Genomic DNA, 26,103 nt, shown 5'->3' with positions numbered 1-26,103 from the left:
GTGGTTATTACATTGGGGACATTTACGATAACACGCAAAATCGAGCCATTTGATCGATAGGCAGAAATAACAAAAAGCAACGAATGGTGTGATATATATCGAAGGTTGCTGCGAGCAACCAAACTGTTCATACGTGTTTGAACACCTAACGAGGAGTTTGAACTGTTCACGCTAAGTTTGACCATAGGGAGACGCTCAAACTGAAGATCACTTTGAAACAGTTTGATGAGTCGTTTCAAACGTCAAACTGGAACCGCTGTAAACTTTTTCAAACAGCCTGATGGAATGTTTCAAACTTTATCAAACAAGTGTCATCTTTATAATATTGATAAGTAATATAACTGCAAAGCTTCCGATAGTTCATTTTACCACGAGCGGCTTGGTCAACGTTCGCTGCTTGAAGTTTGAAACGTTTCGTAAATCTGTTCAAACAGTTTGCAACACCTGGAGTGTGAAGTTCGAGCCACCATCGAACGGTCTACAAATTTTAAAGCGAAATTCAGTTTGAACGCTCGCCCATGATCAAAACGTGGTCCAAGAACTGTTCGAACTTCTCAGATGTTTGGAGCAACCATGTTTGAGACAGTTTATTCGCGGACCCGCCACATGTCGAAGGATACCGCGTGTTCGAGAGAGAAGAGTTCCGCGTCGAGAATTGTCTCGACGGTGTGACAGACGTAACAGAATGTCCCGAGCCCAACGTACCGACGATATTCGATCCGACGAGGCCCATAGGTGCATTGCCGTGAAAAAACATCGAGCACTGGTGGGTTGGATGGATGGCGAGGGCTTAGTTCACGATTCGGTAAACAGACTAGAGATTCGAAGTTCGGAATCCAAAAGGAAAATAAAAAGGAAAAGAGGATAGACACGAGTCGAAACAGGGTCAGCCTGTAAACGGTTAGAGAACGATTTGAATTTTCGTGTGAAAAAGAAATCCAGGTTGATGCGACGATATCGGGCCAAAACGAAATGTACAAACCGACCAGAAAGGAGGGACGGAAGCGTTTCAGAGACGTCCAGGTCTATAAGAGATACTCGAACTCCAGGAGCGAAACTAGCAACCCCCCCCCCCCCTCAACCCCTGCCCACCGATTAATGCTACTTTGTATTTTTTTTGTTTTCTCTTTCCGTCTGTCTGTCTCACGATCCCGTGTTCCCCGCTGTGCTCGCTCGCCCTGCTCACCTGCCCTTCAACCAACTACGTAAAAACAGTACGTAGTGAAGTGTGTGATTGTCGCCATTAAAACGATCGGCAACATTATGTTGGTCACCTATCTCCTACAGTTCATGTTTGCTGTTATCGGGGTACAGCTGTTTAAGGTAACGCCAACAAAAAGACCACCACAATCACTTGTTAGAAAGTTTAAACTAAGCCGAGCTCCTCGAGAAAGCTCTTCTTTTGTCTGATACTTCTCTTTCTTTTTTTTCGCTCTCTTTATTCATTTGTTCTTTTATATATTCTTTTCCTTCTATCTTTCTACGTTCCGTTTTCGTTAATTTTTCTTTCCTCATCTGTTGTTTCTATTTTTCTAATATTCTCTCTCTTACTTTTTCTCGTTTTTTCGTTTCTTCGTCGTTGCTTTTCGTCGTCGACGTCAGGCGGACCGCTTCGCGTTACAACCGCGGGCCAGGCTTCGAGAGAGCGTCGATTCGCCCTCGACCCCGGAGATTTCAGTCCCCAATCGCGAGACACGGGGTGTTTTTCCAATTTTCACAGTAAACGTTGTTTATTTTTTCACATTGTCATAAAAGTGGTCATTTCCTCGTGACGAATATACTCGTCAACCACCGTTAAAAGGTTAATTGATATAATTAATTACATGCATTAATTAATCCTCGCATAACGATGGCCGGGTCGCTTCGTTAAGTATACCTTGACCAAATTTCAATTTCAATAATAAAATAATATTTCTTCTTGAATAAGTAGACACTTGGCAAACGATTATTTCGTCTCATTAACTGTTCAACGGCCAAGATGATGATCTTATGGTCCGTATCCATTTGTTGCGTATCTTTGTATCGTATCGCCGTTGCGTATCACCGTATCGTATCACCATACGATACATTTTCATACGCAACGCTGCAACGCTTGCCCGTCCACATCGATACACAACAGTGATAAGTAGACTGCGGATTTTTATGCAAAATAACATTTTCTAAGGTAATTTATAAAGACAGTAGCAAATATAGAAATTTATTTTTTCTCTTAAGTATCTTATTGTATTTCACAGAGCCCTATAGACTGTAAATTCATAAAATCAGCAGTCTAGTGACAAGATACGAGGATACGCAACAAGTGGATACGCATCTTTAGATACTACTTCCTCACTATGCATTATTCAAGTAAAATTGTGCCCCATTCTGGTGTCTAAACACTGTTCAACGTGAGAATAACCTCGTTTCGCGCATGGGACGAGATCTAAGACCGTTCATTTGTAGAAGATCGGCAGAGATAGCGAGCTGCAAGCAATCGCAAGGGTCAGAATCGGTCGGCAGTAGTGGGGCTACACAGAACGGTCGAAAACTCGTCCGAGCATGAGGTTATTCTTCCATGGAACGGAGTTTTTCCTATGAGTCACACGTGACTCTGCCATCGGCTTTCACATCCATCATGCGAGAGTTAAGCAGAAGTTACACTACGACCAACTCCATCGCAGTTTTCAAAACGTGTCCGTTCACCCCGTGTCTCGTGACACGCTGCACGCTGTGACACTGTATCTCAAAACGCCTAACCCCCCCTCCCCCCTACCTGACTGTCCCCATCGATCCCCGGCTAGTCTTTCTCGATCCTCCTTCGGGCTCTGCGGAGGAAAATATCGGCGGTGGAGGGTGATCGCGCTATAACACGTCGCGTCCATCCTTGCGGATACGACGATATCTTATCAGTAGAGCACGCGGTTGGTCAGGATCGTAAGGCCAAGCATGAAAACTAGGACGTTGATCGATTAACCTCGTTGAGAGAACGCAGAGACACATACACACACACGTCGTCCGATATTACCCTTTGCGGAGAGTCTCTGCGCGCTCACGAAATAATAACATCCTCGAGCACGGTCACACACACACACGTACACACGCTGTGTTACGATCTAACGCTTCACCAATAAATCCAACCGGAGCTATAACGGTTCGACCGAGAGTGACACACACTTACAGACACATACACACCCACACACCACACGTACATTCGCTATACGTTCGAACGAATGCTCCGTGCGGACATCGAACTACGGATAGAGAGATATATACATATACATTTCACAGAGAGGCATGCAAGTTTCGCTGTGTATGTGAGAACGAGGCTTTAATCGTAGTGCATGATGGTCGTCGTACGCTGGAGAACACCGGAACCACGAGTCACAGACATGGCAATATCAACTGATCAGTCCCTATGCTTGCTTTCTCTCTGACTCTCTCTCTTTCTCAGTCTGTTTCTCCCTATCTCTGTTTCTGTTTTCATCTATTCGGAAGAAACTCGTTGAGTATATTGTAACCCGACCATAGCCAACGCTACCACGGAAGCTCGGACGGCAAACTTGCGCTTTGATTGGTCGGAGTTTTTCGTTAATATCTCGTTAACAAAACCTCGGATAACATTTTTGCTAAGGAAAAAATTGTTTCAAATCATCCGAGGAATCCCTCATTTCAGGGAGTCGAAGCTATTTTGGGACACCCTGTATGATATCAAAATTGTTGTCAAACCTGACCTTTTGTATTCGTTTCTAATCTATCAATGGTCGCGACGTTGATCTTTCGCAGTTCGTCGACGACCTGCTTATTCGCCCGTCGATTTCGGTTCCCGAGAGAAGCTTTCTTGCCATGTCTGGAGAGGGTAGACGGTCCCCCGCGACACGAAATTCAGAATCATCAGACATTAGAATGCGTGCATTGTATACAGGGTATTTCACGTAACTTGACCACCTTAAATATATCGCTTATTTTGTATGATAGAAAAAATATCAGGGGAGAAACATATTCTGTTCGAAGGCGCCAATACGGTGATGGGCCAAATTTTTTTCTCAAGGTCATTTTTTTTCGAGATTTCAAGGTCATCGATTTTTTTTTTAATGGGACTACATATTTTCACTACAATACTCTTATAGCATATAAAAAAACAAATCCAACGAGGTGTAATATGTTGACCTTCGCGTGACCTTTAGCGAAAAAATCATGAAATCTTTGTCAGTAAGCTCAATACGCGTTCGGGGACAGTAAATGAAGGAATTTCAATTTCATTGGAACAGTGTACCGTGTAATTGTCCCTGGTGCATGTAAACAGACATTCGTATTCTCCTTTCATCGGCAGAAAACATGCGACAAAGGGTTCTACATGAATGTAGATCAATTACTGCAGAGCAACTTAAAAATGTACAGCAAGAATTTATTTACCGCCTCCAACAATGTATCCAGATTCATGGTGCACATTTTGAACACCTTCTGAAATAAAGATGTAACTGAAGACTGTTCCAATAAAATTGAAATTCCTTCATTTACCGTCCTCGAACGCGTACTGAGCTTACTGACAAACATTTCATGATTTTTTCGCTAAAGGTCACGTGAAGGTCAACATATTGCACCTCGTTGGATTTGTTTTTTTTATATGCTATAAGAGTATTGTAGTGAAAATATGTAGTCCCGTTAAAAAAAAATTCGATGACCTTGAAATCTCGAAAAAATGACCTTGAGCAAAAAATTCGGCCCATCACCGTATTGGCGCCTTTCGAACAGAATATTTTTCTCCCCTGATATTTTTTCTATCATACAAAATAAGCGATATATTTAAGGTGGTCAAGTTACGTGAAATACCCTGTATAATACATACATACATACATACATTACACATAATCGTAAACGGTTAGAATAGCCTTGAAGCGTATCGTCATCTCTGCTCCCGCACAGTAACAGCGTCGTAGCGTTCGAGCACGATAATAGCGTACAATGAACCGACAGCAATTCAAACGGATAGACGCTTATAGCTCGGTCGATGTGAATAGAGAATCATCGAGTCTCGTGTAGTTACGGTCCACGCAAGACAAACGTGACACAGGGCGCATGATGCTCGTATCCTTTCTTTCCACTGGCAGCTCGCAAAACTTGTACCGTTGCGAGCAAACTCGGCTTCCACTAGGGGGAAAATGTTGTAAGGGAAAGACCTCTTACCATTTGGTCTCAGATTTATTGAAATTTATGCGAAATTAACATTCGATTTAACATTTATTTCAATGCCTGGAATAAATTTACCAAGTGGTAGGAGGTTTTTCTCTTACGCCACTTTTTCCCCTAGCGGAAGCTGAGTTTCCTCGTGAGGGTACTAACTGTGAACGGTTGTTCCAACTGACTTGGAAACCGGCGAACAAGCATCCTTGACCTTCGCGACACGGAATCCAGCCCAGTTGAAAAGGGAAACAAAACAGACGGTCAGGAAACACCGGTACCGCCTGTGCTTTTGTGACTTGCAAGCAATTATGGACCGGACAAAGACGTGGAATTCGTTGTAATATAGTCGGTCGCTGCGAAAAACAGTCTCTGTAGTTGGTAGATTACCTTCGGAATACCCTGGTAGTCGGAAAAAGGAAGCCGTAGTAATCGAAAAGGAACTCGTTCGAACGAAATTCGGCGTGCGTACGATTCGTCGGATAGAAAGATCGACGAAGCAAAGACACAAAGGTGAATCATTAAGGTACGTCTTCACGTGACAGGATACCTTTTATGATAATGCCACTAAATGTTACGACTTTTATCGTCGTAAAACCTAGATGTCGCATTGTCATGAAACTGGTTTGTTATCGTACAATCTCACGAAAACAAAAGTCATGACTTTTACTACCAACGTGAATACGTACCTTTAGACCCTAACCGATCGGAACCGTCGAAAGGTCGATCGTTCGTTCAAAAACGCCTGCGCGAGAACGTTTTTCTCCGGACTCTCGATTCCACTCGTGCACGACCCACACACGTCGCTCGATCGACGTAGGCCAAACGGGACAGCCTGCATCACGGCGTACCTTGTATATAATTTTATTCTGTATTATATCTGCACGCCAAACGGAATGCTTCGTTTTCTATCACTTCTCGATTTTTCTTTTTTTTTTTTTTCTTGTTCTTTCATCTTTCCTTTACTTTTGCTCGATTACTCCGCTGCTACTGACTTTGCTCCAGCTAGAGAATGGCCAATTAACGAGAGAACGACCGAACCACACCGATGCTCTTCGTCTCCGCCATTATCTCGAGATTTCGATGATAGTATATAGCGCGAAAAGTTTTAGGAACGCGCGAATCGAGGAGCATCGGCGCGCGTTCGATGGCTTTTGGAACGTTCACGAGAAGCATCGGCTTCGCGGCTGTATCTGCTTCCCATTAATAAGTTTCTTGTGTTATATAGGGGAAATTTTTCTCTTGTACCGATGCATCGAAAATGACGAAGGACGAGTGCCAGTAAGTGATCCACCTTTACGAGTACAGTAGTCCCCGTTTAATTGACGCAGGTTATCCCCACCAAACCTTTTTCACTAACAAGGGAATCTTCGGTACCCCGAAAATTCCGATTTCTTTAAAACTCCGTAGATTTGTCGGGGAACTCAATAGAAGCATAGGGCAATTTTTCGTTTTTCCTGATATTCGGTTTTTTAGGGTGCAAGTGTCCCTTAGAAGTTAATATATGTTTTCTTATTTTAAAAACTATAGTAGATATACGAGTACTGTTACAAAGATTATATATGTATATAATTAATTTGATTAAATTCTGTTGGTCTAAAATTTGCATAATCGTCAGAAAATTTAAGATTACTATTCTTACTAGTCCAAATTTTTCATATAATAAACGATCTGCGGCCGCCCAGGTGCGGGGACACCTTCTGCACCCCCGCCAGGAACGGCCCTGGTCACAGTTAAGCAGGAACTACTGTATCCAGTGAACTATTATCGAATGTCGACGACGTTGCTCTGATCACTGTATCGTTCTCAGGGGCACGTACCTCGAGTTCGAGGACGGTAACATCAACAAGCCGGTGATGAAAGAGAGAAACTGGTGCCAAAACCGTTTCCACTTCGACGACGTCGCTAAGGCGATGTTGACCCTCTTCACCGTCTCGACGTTCGAGGGCTGGCCGTCGTAAGTAAGCTCGCGTCTCGTCCCGTCGATTCGCAACAAGCTTCTCGATATTGTTTCTCATCCGGAACCGAACGGTTCACCACGGAAAGTCTGTTTCTGATCGTTCCGTTTTAGGATGTTGTCGAATCAAAACAATGAAATTGCCTAACCTTCATGCATTGTTCGATAAACTATTGCATTACTATTCCCTGAATTGAATTGGGCCTGCACTGAAATGGAATTAAGGAAATACGTTTGCTTATTACTACAGTAAATCCTCGATGAGTGTTCGAAGACTCCTCGGCACTGAACATTAAATATTTCATAAACTAATGGCCATATGAAATATACAATCAACTTACACCTGAGGATCTCCCTTTGTTAGTGCCAAGGAATCTTCGAACAGTCATCGATGATTTACTGTATGTTAGTATCAAATTAATTTACAAAATTCTGTAATAAAAACTATGATTAAGAATCAAACATTAAATTTCGGGTGAAATTAACCGGAACAGTGCACTAGGGGGTTAAGGTAAAAACCGAATCTCGGTGTAGTCGAGCGGATAGCTTAGCGTTTTCTCTCCCAACAGATTGCTAGACGTGTCGATCGACTCTAACAAGGAGGATCATGGACCAATTCATAATTTTCGGCCGATAGTGGCCGCGTACTACATCATTTACATCATTATCATAGCATTCTTCATGGTGAACATCTTCGTTGGTTTCGTTATTGTCACTTTCCAGAACGAGGGTGAGCAAGAGTACAAAAACTGCGAACTCGATAAGAATCAGGTGAGCCCGATCGCATCCAGGATCATTACACCGAATCGACCAACTAAAACCACTTGTAAATTTCATCTTTGACCCCCTCCTATACATTTTGTCTTCTCGAATGTCCAGCGAAATTGCATCGAGTTCGCGCTAAAGGCGAAACCGGTTCGACGATACATACCGAAGCATCGAATACAGTACAAAGTCTGGTGGTTCGTCACCTCGCAGCCGTTCGAGTACACGATTTTCACTCTGATCATGATCAACACCGTGACGCTGGCGATGAAGTTCTATCGGCAACCAGAGATCTACACGGAGGCATTGGACGTCCTCAACATGATTTTCACCGCGGTGTTCGCACTTGAATTTATCTTCAAACTGGCAGCGTTTCGGTTCAAGGTACAATTACCGGAAAAACGCTTCGATACAAATCACACTTTGACCCCGTTTAACGGAATCCTTATTTGCAGAATTACTTTGGCGACGCGTGGAACGTTTTCGACTTTATCATAGTACTCGGCAGTTTCATCGACATCGTTTACTCGGAAGTCAATGTAAGTCCGTTGATGATTTTATTTATTTTTTAGGTTGGTCCAATTTTTGTATAAATTGTTGTTTACATAAAATAATTTTACGGTAAACGAAGAAAAAAAAGAAAACAATCGAAACGATAACTGGTAATTTTCGCAGCCTGGCGCGACCATCATTTCCATCAACTTCTTTCGGCTGTTCCGAGTGATGCGATTGGTGAAGCTGCTGAGCAGAGGGGAAGGCATCAGAACGCTTCTCTGGACTTTCATCAAATCTTTCCAAGCTCTGCCCTACGTAGCTCTACTTATCATAATGCTATTTTTTATTTACGCTGTGATAGGCATGCAGGTAAGCGATCGATAAGATTTGGAAGTAACAAAGCTATTCTACCTTAAAAGAAACCAGTAAAAAAACGTGGTTTCCTCGTTGCAGGTGTTTGGAAAAATCGCGATCGACGACGAGACATCGATTGATCGGAACAATAACTTCCAATCCTTCCCTCAAGCGGTGTTGGTCCTATTCAGATCGGCTACAGGTACGTGATGCATGTGCGCAATGTTTATAAAATTTATTGATTTCTATTAATAACGTTTCTGACGTCGATACAGGCGAAGCTTGGCAGGAGATCATGATGGACTGTTCGGCCCAACCGGGCCAAGTGAAATGCGATCCGAAGAGCGACGAAGCCAACAATCTCAATGGCTGTGGATCCGACATTGCGATTCCCTACTTTATATCTTTCTACGTTTTATGCTCTTTCCTGGTGAGTAACAAGTGGGGGTGATCCCTTAACCTGTTAACCGGGGAATTAACTTTTGTTCAACTCGTTTCACAATGGCCCAAATGGCCCATATATATTTTATATATATTTCCCCATATGGCCACGCAATTTCGAAGTCGCTATGTTTCTCGTACAGATCATCAATCTCTTCGTCGCTGTGATCATGGACAATTTCGATTACCTGACGAGGGATTGGTCGATCCTGGGTCCCCACCATTTGGACGAGTTCATTCGTCTTTGGTCCGAATACGATCCTGACGCGAAGGGTCGCATCAAGCATCTGGACGTGGTGACGCTCCTCAGAAAGATATCGCCGCCCTTAGGATTCGGTAAACTCTGTCCTCATCGAGTCGCGTGCAAGGTTGGCGTCCCGAAAATATTTTTCTATACAGGGTGTCCCAAAATAGTTTCGTGGCCCGGAAATGAGGGGTTCCTGGAATGATTTGAAACAACTTTTTCCTTAACAAAAATGTTGTCCAAGGCTTTGTTAATGAGATATTAAAGAAAAACCCCGACCCATCAGAGCTCGAGTTTGCCTGCCGAACTTCCGCGATAGCGGTGGCTATGCGTTCCGATTGGTAACCACCGCTACTGCAGGAACTCCACTGCCAGATTCGCCCTCTGATTGGTCGGGGTTTTTCGTTAATATCTCGTTAACAAAGCCTCGGATAACATTTTTGCTAAGCAAAAAGTTCTTTTAAATTATCCCAGGAGCCCCTCATTTCCAGGAGTCGACGCTATTTTGGGACACCCTGTATATCGTCTCGTTCCTAGTGACTTACACGGAATTTTTAAACGTATCCAGAGGCTGGTCTCCATGAACATGCCGTTAAACAGCGACGGCACGGTCTTGTTTAACGCAACGTTATTCGCCGTGGTGAGGACTTCGTTGCGGATCAAGACCGAGGGGAACATCGACGACGCCAACACCGAGCTTAGGGCAGTGATCAAAAAAATTTGGAAGAGAACCAGCCCGAAGCTCCTCGACCAAGTAGTACCGCCACCTGGAGGTATATACTCATCATTTAGATTATTTAGACAGATCATTTACGACGGTTCGATTTTCACGAAGTCATATTCTTTCCAGTGGACGACGAAGTGACAGTCGGCAAGTTCTACGCGACTTTCCTGATCCAGGACTATTTCCGACGGTTCAAGAAGCGCAAGGAGCAAGAAATGAAGGACGGCGACAAGGATTGTCACAACACCGTAACACTTCAGGCCGGTCTGAGGACACTGCACGAGGCTGGACCGGAGCTGAAGAGAGCCATTTCTGGAAACTTGGAGGAGCTTCTCGACGACAATCCGGAACCTATGCACAGGGTATCAGATGTTCGACAACAGCAACATTATTCGCAGTGTTTATTCCAGTCAGTAACTCATCCCTTGTTTACTGTTCCCAGAGAAATCATTCGCTCTTCGGTAGCGTCTGGTCAAGTATGAGGAAAGGTCACCACAGTTTCAACAGGGCGAGGTCGCTCAAAGTGAATTCTACGACCAAGGTAGAAGCGTTTCGGTCGCGAAAATAAAAATAAATCTTGTCATACGACCGGATCCCTTTTGATTTATAGAGCACCCGGAAATGGGAGACTCGTGAGATGATTTGAAACAAGTTTTTCCTTAGCAAAAATTTTATCCGAGGCTTTGTTAACAAGATATTAACGAAAAACCCCGACCAATCAGAGCACGAGTTTGCCGGCTGGCTACGCGCTGCGATTGGTAGCCAACGTTACCGCGGGAACTCAGCCGGCAGACTCGCGCTCTGATTGGTCAGGGTTTTTCATTAATATCTCGTTAATAAAGCCTCGGATAACATTTTCCCCAAGGAAAAACTTGTTTCAAATCACCTTACAAGTCTCCCATTTCCGGGTCCTCCAACATTTCTGTTATACCCTGTATTTCTATAATAATAAATGTTCTTCGTTGCGTTTTGCAGGCTTCCCCGACGAATTCCATAGACTTCCTGCCATACTCGTCGCTTCACAGAGGAGGCGGGCTGGACGCGCCGAATCAAATCACCGCGAGGTCCCATCAGGTTGTGCCGAACGTAGCAGGGTTAGTCTCGGTGTTTGCCGCGCTGGTACACGAATGTACCTGAAACGAGAACAAGAAGCTTGATCCGCGATGTGTACGAAATTTGTTTAGTGGGCTGAGCGACAGCGCGATGAACCAATTGGGAATGGACTCGAAATTGACCGGCATCGAGGAGAACATTCCCCTGAGACCGTTGGCCATGTTTGGAAATCCCGTCCAGCAACTGTCGTACCATCATCCCTCGTACAAAGTGATCGAGTAAGTAGAGGAACGCTTCTACGCCGAGGTCACCCGGAGTTACTCGGCTTCGTAACCGATGTCGCAACGATGTAACCGCGATCGATATGGTTTTTATCGCGTCGATACGTGTAGATTCAGCGAAACCGATGCGCGTGAACGGGTGTTTGTACGATCGAATACAATTAGATTCATGCCCGCGAATTTTCCAGCCGCGATCTTCTCGCATCATGTGTACGGTCCTTCTGTTTACTGTCGTACGTTTCAGTGGTCCAGGTAGCGGTAACTACCTTCATCCGAATAGCGAATATGGTAAGAGAACGTCAGGGCTATGGGATTTCAAATAGTTGGCTTTTTATTTTGATCGAAATAGCATTTCTCGCTTGCGCGCTTGCATGCGTAATAACAACCATATTAACCAACGGAGTGCTCGGCGAAGGGGGCTCTCTCGTCTGGCTTCACGCGAGCAGAGCCCTCTAGGTCGAGCGCGCGCGATAGCTGAACTAGTTGAGAACCGACGAGTGATTCGCGACGCAGCGCCGATTGCATGTGATTTCGTCGGTCCACGTTTACGTACTCGTGCCAGCCGACTCGGACGCTTCTCAACTCCGCGCGAGCACATCCAGAGCCTTGAGACAGACCCAGAGCTGCGCAACCGATTGCACACAAGCAGCAGCGGCTCGAACCACTGACGAGGTATGAAGGAGTATACCAAACTTCTGAAGTATTTTTGCGGTCCACTTTGCTGGGTCGTCAATGCCCCATTTCCATTTTAGTGTCACTACCCACCGCAGATTCGCCGTTCTCATAACGTAGAGGTCGCTAAAATCACAGTCTTTTTATGGTGTCGATACTAAAGATGAGCCACCAAGTCCCATAAGATAAGTTTACTCCTATACCTCCTCGATAACTGGAACACCCCTCCCTTCACGGGTTACCACCACTAAAGCCCACAGATTGACTCGCTTGAGTGTCTCCACTAATAATATTCCCTCCACGACTGGAGCAAGTCAATTTGGGGATCATAGTAGGTGTGACACCCGGGAGGGGAAATTCAACCCCGCCTGCTACTCGTGAGCAATGCCTTGCGTGCAGCTCTGGATCAAACAAATGCTATACGTAATCTCCGTTTCACGTAAGAATAACCTCGTTTCGCGCATGGAACGAGATCTAAGGCCGTTCATTGGTAGAAGATCGGCAGAAATAGCGACCTACGAGCAATCGCATGCGTCGGAATCGGTCGGAAGTAGTGGGGATTGCGCAGAACGGTCGAAAACTCGTCCGAGCGTGAGGCTATTCTTACATGGAACGGAGATTAAACTTTGGGGAAAAAAGGGGGCTGTCTCGAGGCTCTCGAAGACGCGCGGTTGTCGGGTGTTGCACGCGCTCGCCCGGTTGTCTGCCCCTTAACAAACTAAGAGAGTGCGTTTCTGCCCGTTTTTTTCTGTGTGCCTGTGTCGTGCGGGTGTCGGCCTATCCGACGCTCGTCGACGTCGTCGCGGTTGCTCGAAGCAGTCTTCAGGACGGAATCGAGCGGCAGCTGACCCCACCGACGCCACCACCCCGAAGGAACCCACCCCAGTCCATTGCCCCACCGAGCACCGGCATTGCCCCGCACCCCGTCGCGCAACAATCGTCCAGCAAGTCCGCCAGCGCCACGCCGTCGATCGTCACGTGTACGAGCACGAGCACGTCGAGCACGAACACGCCGACCGCTACGAGCAGCTCGAGCCCTGGCACATCCTCCAACGGGATGCGATGTTACTATTCCTACGCGACAAGGGGATGCTGCGTCGATTGTGCCGTCTGGAGTAATCACGGTACGATCAACTTTCTCTCACTCTCTCACTCTATCTCTCTTTCTGTCTCTCTCTCTCTCTATATATATATATATTTCTATCTGTCTATGTGTTTGAGCAATTGGTAGTAGGGGGTATTCCGTAATTCTTGGTAAATGGAAGAGAAATAGATACAATGCCCGCCGAACCGAAACTGTTAACAATGATCACAAATCGACAATTGTCCGACGAAAACAATGACGAACGATAGACCGACTACTGTCTAAGGCAGGCCTAGCCGAGGTGTTGTTGCTAAGGACGATATGGTCCTTACCATCGCTAAGAATTCTGTTCCCTCATTACAATAGACTCGCGTTAAAGTAGTGGTGCGGGGCTCTCGAGATGGGTTTTACCTCGAAACGCTACATCAACGGGAGCCAATGGGCACGCAAGGATCTCGTGGTAGTACGGTCGATCCACCAATTAGTTCAGAACTTTGGTTACAGATGGCGACCGATAGTGGGGTGCGCGCACGTTTGTGAGTAATACGTGTGAGCTGAGGTGTTCCTACGCTACTTTAACGTGAGTCTACTGTGCTCTGTTGTGCTGCGTGGTGATCGGGGATCGGCGTGTGGGACGCTAAGGTCAAAGAATGCGCGTGCACCTTCTAACCTCTTAGCTGTCCCACTCGCCGATCGTGATCCTGCGCGGCAGGTACGAAGGGGGGACAGTCCCCTATGACAAAACAGAGCAGGCCTTTACGGGAGGGGGACAGAGTAGCTCTAAATTTGGGACACCGGCCCAGCCTGACACGCAGTCTATACTCCTATGTCTATGCGTGGGATGGCGCAAGGCTTGTGACGAGGCGAGAGATAAGTTAGGTGTTCTAAAAACGCGGGTATCGCGTGCCATGTACCACACGGCAGCCGTAGATCGGGAAGATGTGGATTCCTCGGCGGAGAGCGACTTCAGCGCGTCCGGTGGGTCGGGCAGCTCCGGCGGATCTAGCGGTTGGAGCAGTTCCGAGAAGCTCAGACGTCGATGCCGGTCCATGAGGCTGGAGCTGGCCGTTGGTTCTTCTTGTACCCGTAACCGTGCTCGTGGTCGACGGAATCCGCTGTGCGGAGGGAAGTCGGCGCCCCCAAGTTTCAGAAGGCACGACGCCAGCGGCGGCGGCGGCGGCGGTGGTCAGTCGAGCAGCTCGGCGACGTCCGCCGCGCAAAACACCGACGCCAAACGGACCGTCGCCAACGGCCTGAAGCTCGCCGAGACCCAGGCGATCGCCGTCGCCGGCTTCCTTGCCGACGACGACTCGCGGCAATGCCGCGACTGTTCCTCCTGTCTGCCGCACCGGGCCTCTTACCACGGCAGAGGTGACTAATTCCCGACCAAATGCTTCGCCGCTCCATTTCACTTCCTTGTCCTCCGTTCGATCTACGCCTTTCACCGCCAACAATTATACAATTGGTACGCCTATTGCTATTTCCTCTTTGAAAGCATGAAACGAAGTTTTTACCGGAAAGGCGTTCATCGACCTTCGCGATATATCCCCGAATCGTTGCGTCGAGTTTGCTGGCCTGGAATGTACTTACACTAGAGTCTCGATAACTTTCCACTCGATAATTTTCTATAGCGGCTTATTCCCCTCCACGCGTACTTTCACCAAATACGAGTCACGTGTTCCCACCACACTAACCCCCACTACCACTCTATGCTACGTCATTTGCCTTCACCAGGCGAATGATGCAACACTCACAGCTGTATTATTTTCCCCCACTGCCATCCAACTTTTTCCGTTAATTCCCTCGAACTGATAATAAATACCATCCTTTAAGACGTTAGCCTTACGATGAAGGCATTCGTTAAGTTTCCACATTTCCCAGAAATTTCCTGCAACCCCGAGCGCGAAAAGTTATCGAGAGTCTACTGTATTCGAGTCGAATGAAATCGATGCGAAGCATGCTTCACGCGTACTCGACTTTCGATCGATTCTCGCGCGAGACCACTTCTCGACGCAACGTACCATTGATTTTGTGTGTCCATTAATTGACTCATACCTTCGTTCTTTTTCGCACGCACTAACGCACGCACTAACGCACGCGGCCACTGCACACACGAGCTGCTTTTTGTTTGCCGCGCGATCTCGCACACGACGCAACGCGATGCAGACACGAAGAGAGACGTGGAGGAGGATGGGATAAAGCGTGTGTATCGCATGACGACGCGCTCGCTCGAGGCATGCGTTCTGCCAGGTGGCTCGCTTAACTCCGTTTGATTCGCTTGATGCTACTCTACTACTAACCAGATACAAAGTCACACACATACATACATGCATACATGCATACATACACACAATATGAAACGCTCGGTGTGCCACGGAATGTCCGGTGTCGAGAAATCTGTAGAAGGCAGAGCGTAGCTCGACGAGCTTTAATTCCTTGACGACTCTCCTCGTTCGTCAGTTTCCTGGGCCAGTGAGAGTAACGGAAGCATCGGCGCAGAGCGCCTGTCCCACAGCCTGCCGGGAAGTCCCGCCGATCGGAAGCCGAACTTCGAGGTGATCGGAAGCGCGGAGAGTCTCGTCGGTCGGGTAAGTCTTCTAGTGCAGCGGTGGCGAAAATTTATAAATAATTCATAAATAATACTTACCGAGTTGCTGGCTTGCCGGGCAATTTTTAACAGAGGAAAAATTTAATTTGAAAATTAACATAAAATTTCATAAAGAGCAACTCGTAACTTATCGTAAACTTTGTCGTGTAAAAATCAATACAGTGGACTTTTGCGATATTGCCATGGTCGAAGCTATAGGGGAATAAAATGGCAATGAGTCGAGAGCCCTCTCTATGCTAACTTTTGTCATCATAGCCCTGGGTCGTGGTGGGTGAGCGAATTGAATTACGTCACCGCTAGATCCCTGAAATATCACACACCGTGCGTGATCGTAGCCGTTACAACGTCGTTGATTCGCGTTCCCCTTTCAGGTTCTCGTGGAACAAGGGCTGGGCAAGTACTGCGACCCCGATTTCGTGAGGTACACGTCGCGGGAGATGCAGGAAGCTTTGGATATGACACGCGAGGAGATGGACCGAGCGGCACATCAGCTGCTTCTGCAGGAGCGACGGGGACAGCCGCTCACTTACCAGCTGCAACAGGCGGCTGACCCCCAGTGGGCGCCACCGTATCAACAAAGTCAGCAGCAGCAACAGCAGCCGCCGCCGACTGGGATTGGTTACCAGCCATTGTATGAGCAACAACCGTCTGGCCGACGGCAGTATCAGTCGTTCTATCACGGTCAAACAACGGCGTCGCAGCAGCCACCGTCGCAGCAGCAGCAGCAACCGCCGCCATCTTAGCGACGCGACAACGATTGGCCTGTCGATTCTTTTTCTAACTCCGATACCTAGCCGTTCGGTGTTCCAGCACCGAATTTGCGCGAATCCCCGAAAAGCCACGGCCGGGAAACGAGAATTCGACGCGATCAAACGTTGTCCATTGCCGTCTGTTTTTTCTAGATCTGATTCTAGACGGTATGTGGAACGTTTCGCGTCACTGCGACACGGGAAAGAGGCTTCCGACACGGTCGGAAGAGAACGGGTTGACGCAAGCAATAAAGCAACGAGAGCAACGACCGACCGCGCGTGTCCATTCGTCTTTCGTACCCTAATAGGGTAACGTTTTTCTATTTTGTGCGCGCGCATTGGAAGAACGTCGCGGTCCCGACGGAATTCAATTCTCCGAGGAGAGAGACCGTTCCTGTCGCTCTGAGGGCGATAGCGTACGCCAAAACCCGTAGACGACTCGAAACGCCAAAAAAAAAACGGAAATTGGAATTTTTCGCGGGGGGTCGACGGAATCCTTTGCGCTCTCATTCTTATCGTAAACACTTTATTCCTCCGATTACCGTTTGTTAGGATAACAATGAGAAAGAAAGAAAACAACCGAACTCGTTCGATTGCTCTTCGTACGATGGATTCTAGACGAGATAACAAGTGCCTAAGTATCTGTAACTTCTTTCGGACCAGAGAAGAGACTTTTATCAACTTAGAACGAAGTAAAAAAAAAAAAAGAAATACCATTACCGCGGGAATTACAAAGCAAGTTGCGTGTTGAGTGTGTACGCTACGATACTTGTAAACGATATTATAGATGATTATTACCACCGTATGTAATTTTATGTATAAGCCGCGTGAGAATGAATGGGCCCGATAGACGGAAAACGCCGCGAGATTCTTTTGTGTATAGCCTAGGTTCTGTTTGCGCGATCGGCTAGAATATAGAACAACGAGGTTTTTGAATATATACCCCAGAAAAAACGATTGGTCGCCCGAGCTCGTTCTTCCATACCATAAATCGACTAGGTTGGGATTCTTGCTCGAACGGTCAACCGCTTTTCTATTGGCTGCAAGCTGAAAGTCGTCGTGCGCGATCGACGCTATCGCAGGTCGATTCCACCGCGACGATCGAACGGTATCCACAGATACGAGTATATGTACATACAGTCAATTTTCGATTAATGCTTGAAACTTGGGACCGCTTTGAGACAGTTATCGCAGAGGGACACGATTTCTGAACTTCATGAACTGCATGGGCTAAGCTTCCGAAGCAGAAGTATTTAACGTGACGGATCTTTCCAAGCAGTTATCGAGAATTTACTGTATATATGTGTATATATTCCTACGGATCCAACCGATTAGAATCCATCGGATACGTTCGTTCGTGCTCGACGCTACATTTCGGGCCTCGTATCATGGATTTCCGACAGTCCGATTCCAGAAACGCGCCTACCACTCCGGCACGAATCGTTCACCGATACCGATCTTTTCTATGGAACACTCCGACAATTTTACTCTTCCCTATCCGAATTTTGGACACGAATTTTTACAAATTGCGCCCCAACGAAATTTCGACTCGTATATTCTTATAGCCGCGAGAGAATCGCGTACGAGCGCAGACAAGCAAGAGAGAGAGAGAGAGAGAAAGTTGTAGCCGGTGTGCTTGAGAGATCGAGCGGAGAGAGTATGAGAGAGCGCGCGACTACCCCGAAGTTTTTCCTACGCAATTTTTGTCACACGAAGGACGAATCGAGATGGAGTGGCAGCCGTTCCCTTCCCTTGAACAAATGTCGCTCGCGAAACGAACGGAACCGCGCGCCGATGCAGCAACTCGATCGCCCACGGACGAATCGCGCAAGACCATTACAGTAAAGTCGCTGTAACTGCACGCAGAAGCCTCTACGCTAACTGCCTGCGCATCATCCAACCCAGTCAGCGGATTCTCCCGGAACCAGTCAAGCGAGTAATGTGACACGACAGCGCCTTCCCTTCCATAAGCCAACGGCTGAACTTTGGGAGCCCAAAAAAAATTAAACGCCTGCGTATCGATGAGACAACACTAATGGCAACGATGAAACTTCTTTATTTTTGGTTCTTTGTTAATGAAACTCTTATTGACATATTGGTGAAATTTTTCCGATTGAAATGAGGTCAAACATGGTGTAATTTGGATCCTATTTACTTAATTCATGTAACTCGTTTACTTCCATTATTGCTTCGGATATATTACAAATGATCCAAATTATATCACATTTGGTCTCATTTTAATCAGAAAAATTTCACAAATACGCTAATAAAACTTTCATTAACAGAGAGCCATAAGTAAAAATGTTTCATCGTTGCATTAGTGTTAACTCACCGATACGCAGGCATTTAACCTTTGTCGGTGCCTCGACGCTCAGTCCCTATTTCTTTTTCACTCGCTGTCTTTTTAAAGGCTCGCGTACGGTCTCGAGTTTCGCGCAGTTAAAGCGACTTTACTATACTTTGAATTTCTTTAAAATTCTGCGACGAGCGCGTCAGTTTCCTCGTGTGTCCCTCAGCTAATGATCGCGGACAGACATTGGATCAAATTTGGTGAACGGACCACGAACGAAACGAATCAAAAAATCTATCCAACGGCCGTGGTTCTGCGGATGTTCCACCGACCATGACTCGCGAGTTAGTAAATTCTGAAACGCCAGAAACTCGTAGCTCGACACATGGGGGCGTTACCGTTTATTCCGCCATCTTGTTTGCGCACAGAAATACACACGACCAGCTTCCCCCATTGTTCTTCCCTTCGAAGAATTTTCGAGACACTTTTCCGCGAACTGTACGCGCACATGATCCCCGATAGCGTCCGATACTCGCGAAAACCCGAACAAAATGAGATTACCGTTGAAATTTTTCCCTCGTGTACCTTGAAACGACGTCGACAATAATTTTCATCGATGACATTTTCAAAACCACGTACATCTGGACCTACTCTCTTGCCGCGTTTTCGATTAGTAAAAAGCATATTCTGTACTTTCGACTCGTCGCAGACGCGTGCCAGCCATTTTTCGCGTCTTTACGTTTCCCGTTTCCATTATCCGACCATCCGTAGATTTCGATTCGTTCCCAGGTGCCGACGACTAAAAACTTCGGCGAGGCTGTCGACCACGATTTCGAATCCTTTTTTCTCCCTTCGATTTTCCTACTCTGTCTTTTAGCCGGTAGTGCGTGACGCCTACTCTGCCGCTCAAACAAATGTTGAGGGAACTGTGAAAATTACTCGCAAATACGACAAAGACCACAGAAATCGATCAATTTTACATCGAAAAAATTGCTACGAATGTCAGTGCCCGTGATCCAATCGAAAAGGAAATATTACGTTCAACTGCACGAGATATAGGTACAGGCACTCGAATTTTGAGCGGCGGTGTGGACATTTTTTTAGGTTATAAGAATGCGTTAGGAGAGCCGCGGCCGATGCGAGCCCTTCGCCAACGAGAGAACCAAAGAAACCTGAAAACCATATAAACAAATGATGCAAACAGATTTGAATGTTTCCTTAGTGAGTACGATATAGTAGAGGAGGTACGTGGTGTGTGTGAGGAGCCGCCGACACGATCGAAGCGAGTATCGATTCGGGAAAAAAGAGGTTAGGAACCGGGAACTAAATTCGTAGAAAAAGAGAGAGAGTGAGAGCGACGAGATGCCCCTTGTTAGAGGAAGAGTCGCGTCCCGTTACACTTAATAATTGTCCGGGTAATGCTACTTGTATACATTGTACTCAACCTTTCGTATTCGTTTTTATTCCAGCGTCTTTCTAACGATTACGTGTGTGTTTATCTATAGCGGTCTTTTTATACTGTTGTAAAGTGGCGTTTACACCGATCCGTAGAATATTATTGCGTAGACGAGGAACTTCTATATACATACCTTTAAATCGTAATTAACGTCGGATTGTATAGCGGCGGTTGAGACGCAACCGTCGACGCATCTCGTTAAGTGTTTCACACGACGGGCACGTTTAGAGAGACCAAAATTTTCTACACGCTATGAGACTGACGAGAAACATACGCGACCATGAACTGACAGCCGAAATTGACATCGTGAGAGGGGGAGAGAAACGAATTAACGCGAAATTCCTGGACGAAACGATCTTTTCTTATATTTTTTCAATACTTCGCCTGACTCGATATTCCTTTCCTCGTGATACTGTCGCGAGTATAGTTGGAAGTAAAGAGTATCTAGCCGGCCAATGGTTAGCATTGCAAGGCGCTACGTCTTATGCGTCATTACCATGTGACTACTCTGTTACCGCTCTATCTTACTTGATCTCGTGTGTTCCGTTCGGACTCTTCGTTATCAGCGAATTTGATTCGTTTGCAACTTATGAGCTCCCAACCATAGCTTTATACACTTAGGAGCAAACTCGGCTTCCACTAGGGGGAAAAGCGGTGTAGGAATAACGGCCCCTATCGTTTTATAAATTTATTTCAAGTACCGAAATAAATGTTAAACCGAATGTTAATTTCACATAAATTTTAATAACTTCGAGACCAAGTGATAGCAGGTATTTCCCATACATCACTTTTTCCCCTAGTGGAAACCGAGTTTGCTCGCGAGGGCACGATCTTTGCGTGGAAAGGATTAACGTGTATACCGAAAGACGTACGGGCGTTTGGTTGGACGCGTCGGCGACGCGTTTCCAGGAGTGCACGGCATCGTACTATAATTCTAATCTTTGACTCTTCCGGCCATTGCAACATCCAAAGGAAACAAGATCTCCTTTTTAGTTGTACTCTCGTGGTTCCGTACGGTTAAACGATTATATACTCGATCGTTCACGTGACCGAAGGCCAACACGGAAGCAAAGTTCAAAACGCTTGACCTAACCTAACCCACTAGTGTACCCTCGCGAGTAAACTCGGCTTCCACTAAGGGAAATCGTGTCATAAGAAAAAAGGGTTTTCTACCACTTGACAAAATTTATTTCAAGTACTGAAATAAATGTTAAACCTAATATTAATTTGGCATAAACTTCAGTAATTCCCAATACAAAGTGGTAAAAGACCCTTCCCCTACGCCACTTTTTCTCCTAGTGGAAGTCGAGTTTGCTCGTGGATGTACACCAGGGATGGGTAGAAATTATGATACATGACTTTGATTGGTTGATTCTTATAAAGATGAAGATATGATTCGGTGACTTTATAAGAATCAACCAATCAAAATTATGTATGATAATTTCTACCCATCTCTTGGTGCATACGCTTCAGCGCTCAGTGTCGCAAACAGTTTTTTCATTACAGATATTACTATATTCTCGATTGCTTGTATCGTGTTCGAAGAAACACAATGGGCACAGTTCCATTTTTCAACCAAATAATAATAATTTCATGTATACATTTTGCGACACCGAGTGTCTCGGCGCACCTGTCAGCGGGTTAAAAAAAGCGACACGTAGAGAAATATACAAATAAGTAAAGGGGACCGAACGATTCAGAGCAACCCATGCGCGTGTCGCAACTCATCCGTAATTAGCTCGTTTATGAATTTACGTTTCACGAATTCCCGTCGAACCTCTCGCGAATATTGCTCGACGCACAGCATCGACCTCGTGGGCACAGCTTAAGGCTCTCACACACGCTACTCGCACCGCTTATTTTTGTTAAGACGTTCCTCTACTTCCGTAATTGAACGATGTTCGCGCAAATGTGACCAGCTTTTATCTTTTTTTTTTATTTAACACTAGGTTTACGGGCACTTATCGTGTAGGTATCTCCACGGCACGCATCAACGAACCCGCAGACTTTCTTTAAAAAGCAACTTATTTTATATAATACACAATTTATGGTCTCTGAAATTAATGCATAGCTATAGAGATAGGTATACCACATAGAGAATTTCGAGGTTAGAAAGCATTCGAAATGCGTCAAAATGACGCGTCCCGTAAACCTAGTGTTAAAGACACACTGTCGTTTCGACGAATATCGTCTACGTTCCGTGAGCGTGGAGAGGCTTGTTCTTCGTCCGTTTCCTTCCGTTCCTTCGTTCAGAGGTTAATTCGTTCTCGTACCGAAACACTGGAATCTCGACTAACATGATCGGAACGGGACATCTGACGAACCAGGTTGCGATGTGAATGAACCACTCGATGACAGCTGTACGGATAGCACGGTGAAATTAATATGATAGAAAAGTAAATGGGTATATAATGAAACTCGTCGTGAAGCTTTACCCAGCTTTACCCTTGACCCGTATTGTCACAAGAATCATTTATGGATTCCGAAACAGTGTTATCCGTACCGATCTTCGTTGGTACATTCGATTGCCACCAGGTTTTTCGAACGAATGCTACTTATCATATTTAGAGAGACGGTCGAATCCTCAATGATTCACCGTCAGAGACTCGTTTGTAAATATTTTTAATATGTATTTCGGAGGGAACACGCTTCTCCTACTGGGGTAGGGCGGGTGCACGCGTATCTCGTCGAAGAAAGGGAAAAAAAACGAGTGGTTATGTCGCCCGAGCAGATTCACGACTCGTTAGTCCGTTAGGAATTTTACCAATGGTGTAAGATCCCGATGCACAACCAACAGACACGCACACACACACACGATGTATACTGCCGATTTTTCTGTTTCGATTTCCGCTTCCCTTTGCTTCTCCGTTCGAGTCTGACAGACTTTTACTTGTTTAACCCGTTCCCATGCGTGTTAAATACACAACACTTGTCACGTTTTTTCCTGGCGAACCTTTTTCTTTTCAAACGATAAAAAAACCAAGCGGATTTCGAATGCTTCGCTGCACAAGCAATCGTATACAACTCCGAGCGCGCAATTTCGATTGTTGGTAAATTTGTTCTGTCTTACGCTCGACCAAAACCGTTTCTGTTCCGCCTGTTTCGAGCACAGCCTGCAACTTTAACGGGAGAAGAAATGTTTACCGAACGAACGATTCACGATGCAGAAATGACACCCGGTATATGTTTACGTTTCTTTCGATGGAATTGAGGAAAAACACACACACGACCACGCGAGTTAGGGATTCCGAGAATTGACTCGTAGCCAAGTAGACTTAAGCTTTTACGATTACTATATTTTTCGTCGTTCTTGTTTTGCATCCTCTGTTTTTTTAAAGGTCGGATCGATTCGAACGATTTCTAAACCAATTTAAATGCCGAACCCCGATCGATCGACCAATCACAAGCGCGAAAGTTCTACCTTACCGGCGTTGAATCTTACCGCTCTCGATGCTTCGTTTCGTTTAAATCGAACACTGGTCGACCGGTTTACTTTCTTCGTTCGACGGTACCAATTTTCGGTCCTTTCTGAAAAACGAGGAACGCGCGCGCGCGAACACCACACGACTTTGGATAAAGCGAAAATTGTTTAGCGCAAGAGGATACACATTCGAACGTTATTATACATGTACGTGCATGCGGTTCCCGAGATTGTGCGAACGTGACTGGCGATGAAAAGAAAAAAAAGGAAGAAGGAACTGCATGGACACGGTATTCGCTGAATAGAAATGAAAACAAAGAAAAAAAACTAACAGAAAAAATTGTTGTTGTTAATGTTGTCAAAAAATGTGTCAAATTAAAATATAAGGATTTCAAACATCTGACCGGGATGGCTTTTAAGGCTCGTTCAGGCACGTCCAGTAATTTAGCCGAGTGGAACAGTCGAAACATACGTCCAGACTAGATTTATTTGGTTAGTATTGAGTAATGAGGGAAGCCTATACTCGACCAGAAAAATTAAAAGAAATGAATCTACTCTATTAAATCGTTTTACTAAACTACTCAACTACATTTTAGTGTCCACATGCGATAAGTTGCTAAATTAACTCGCCACTAGACTGAATTACACTGGACGTGTCTGAACGAGCTTTTTCGGACGAATTGTCTTTGTGCTTAAGTGGGAGCGGGGGGTCGAAATCATCCTGTCTTCGAAATATCATTCGTCTTTATTTATAAAGTATTATGCTTACGTTTCTCGTTCTCGACCGCGTTTTCGCTCCGATACCGTATTTTACATTACTTACAAGGAACCGCGAGATCGCCCAAGCAGAAAAAAAGGAACAATAGGCGAACGGAAAAAAGAAAACGTAATTTATTTTCCATGAACATCGAAAAATGTTGATCGCCGTTACGGGAAAAATGTCGTTTTCTTTACCTTTTAAAGCGGTGAACATTTTTTGCCGTGAATTGTACAGTGGTGTGTGACTATAGGTGCCGCGATTGTTTTGACGCGTGTGGTAAGTAGCAGAATGTTTTCCTAAGTAACTGTAACAAACTGTGCGTATACGGGACTAAAAAGCAAGGCACAGGTTATATACACAACAACTGGCGTGTTCCGGTGAAAGCTGAAATTCGTCCGTTTTCTCGAGAAACACAATTGAACAAGTTCCTACCAGAAATAATACGCGCGCGATGACCACCTCAAGCCGAGATTAGAATAAGTTAGAAAAAAATTTTCAGTTTAAACATAGGCTAGCATTATTTCATCACTTGAGCTGCCTTTTTCGCTTTGATCAGCTCCACCAGCTCCTGCAACACAGAATAAAATCGTATTCGTCAAATGTCGGGAAACAAAGATCAAATATAAAATGTTCTACTCGATATTCTTCGTTTGCACGCAACTCCAACTCACCTTGTACCTCTTCATGCATTCTTTTTTCGTTCTAGTCGGTATACACGCCGCGATTTGATCCCACCTGTCGGGGACGGTGGTGGGATACGTTTTCAGAGCTTGCTCCAACAATTTCTGCTCCGCCGGTGTCCACGGTTGCGGTTCCTTCTTCGGGTCTTTCGGTTCCGCGGTGATCCCGTTCGCCATAGGATGATCCAGACGCTCCGTGACGGCCGGCATTCGTTCCTCGACGGACTCTTTGGTCTTCTTCTCCGCGATGAAATTATCGAAGGCTTTCTTATTCGCCTGTTCTTTCAGACTGGACTTGCTGAAATCGGTGGACTGTAAGTCTTTGGCTTTTGCGAGAACTTCTTTCGCGTCGCGGGTCACGCCCGCTGTAGAGCTGCTGTGCTGATTGATAAAATTCGCGACTACTTCCCAGCGTTGGTTCGTTCCAGCCGGGAACAGATTTACCGCTTTTATCAACAGTTGAAGATCGTCCTCGTTCCACGGAGCTGCCTGTGATTTCACTTGTTTCTTCGGTGTGTTCCGCGTGTCATTAGGACTGACGCCCACCCTACGCTCCGCCTCGATTTTCTTTTCAGTTTCATCTACGATGCTGATGAACGCCGATCTGCCGTCTGCCTGCAATTTCTTCATGGCCTCTTCTAGCTGCACAAGCTTGAACAACTCGCAAATTTTCTCTACGCTTTCCATATGTCTGATACTCTCTGCCGAGTTCTCCGCGAAATAATTGTTCGATTTACAGAGATCCCTGAGCGCTTTCCTCTCCTTGCGTAACGCTTTTTTCTGCGCCTCCCTTTCTTGCTTCAACGCGTCCATTTTCGCTTTTTCCTCGCTGTCTCGCTTCTGCTTTTCCAGCCGTTCCTTCTCAGCGGCATCCCTCGCTATCCTCTCTTCTTCCTTCTGTCTAGCTTTCGC

General features: G+C 45.8%; 2 protein-coding genes across 2 annotated transcripts in view; one reads left to right on the top strand and one right to left on the bottom strand.

The window, feature by feature from the left end:
• The window catches only part of LOC107189852 (muscle calcium channel subunit alpha-1), a 77,987-nt gene extending 64,918 nt beyond the window's left edge, over positions 1-13,069 (top strand). The window contains exons 24-40 of the mRNA XM_015578528.1: positions 1,216-1,323; positions 6,386-6,438; positions 6,968-7,114; positions 7,684-7,885; positions 7,994-8,263; positions 8,335-8,418; positions 8,555-8,743; positions 8,828-8,930; positions 9,004-9,158; positions 9,313-9,537; positions 9,982-10,186; positions 10,264-10,499; positions 10,580-10,678; positions 11,113-11,231; positions 11,322-11,468; positions 11,716-11,759; positions 12,963-13,069. Coding sequence (XP_015434014.1) covers positions 1,216-1,323; positions 6,386-6,438; positions 6,968-7,114; positions 7,684-7,885; positions 7,994-8,263; positions 8,335-8,418; positions 8,555-8,743; positions 8,828-8,930; positions 9,004-9,158; positions 9,313-9,537; positions 9,982-10,186; positions 10,264-10,499; positions 10,580-10,678; positions 11,113-11,231; positions 11,322-11,468; positions 11,716-11,759; positions 12,963-12,991 — 2,415 coding nt within the window. The 3' untranslated portion in view covers positions 12,992-13,069. The remainder of the gene's footprint in view (positions 1-1,215; positions 1,324-6,385; positions 6,439-6,967; positions 7,115-7,683; positions 7,886-7,993; positions 8,264-8,334; positions 8,419-8,554; positions 8,744-8,827; positions 8,931-9,003; positions 9,159-9,312; positions 9,538-9,981; positions 10,187-10,263; positions 10,500-10,579; positions 10,679-11,112; positions 11,232-11,321; positions 11,469-11,715; positions 11,760-12,962) is intronic.
• An 11,551-nt stretch (positions 13,070-24,620) lies between these two features.
• LOC107189808 (dnaJ homolog subfamily C member 2) overlaps positions 24,621-26,103 on the bottom strand; it is a 3,029-nt gene continuing 1,546 nt past the window's right edge. Inside the window, exons 5-6 of the mRNA XM_015578474.1 lie at positions 25,183-26,098; positions 24,621-25,079 (exon numbers count right to left, since the gene is read on the bottom strand). Coding sequence (XP_015433960.1) covers positions 25,029-25,079; positions 25,183-26,098 — 967 coding nt within the window. The 3' untranslated portion in view covers positions 24,621-25,028. The remainder of the gene's footprint in view (positions 25,080-25,182; positions 26,099-26,103) is intronic.

Source organism: Dufourea novaeangliae, unplaced genomic scaffold (genome assembly GCF_001272555.1).
Source record: "Dufourea novaeangliae isolate 0120121106 unplaced genomic scaffold, ASM127255v1 scaffold173, whole genome shotgun sequence".
In the NCBI taxonomy this organism is placed as follows: domain Eukaryota; kingdom Metazoa; phylum Arthropoda; class Insecta; order Hymenoptera; family Halictidae; genus Dufourea; species Dufourea novaeangliae.
Note: the sequence above shows the minus strand (reverse complement) of the source record. Positions and strands in the feature narration are given on the sequence as shown.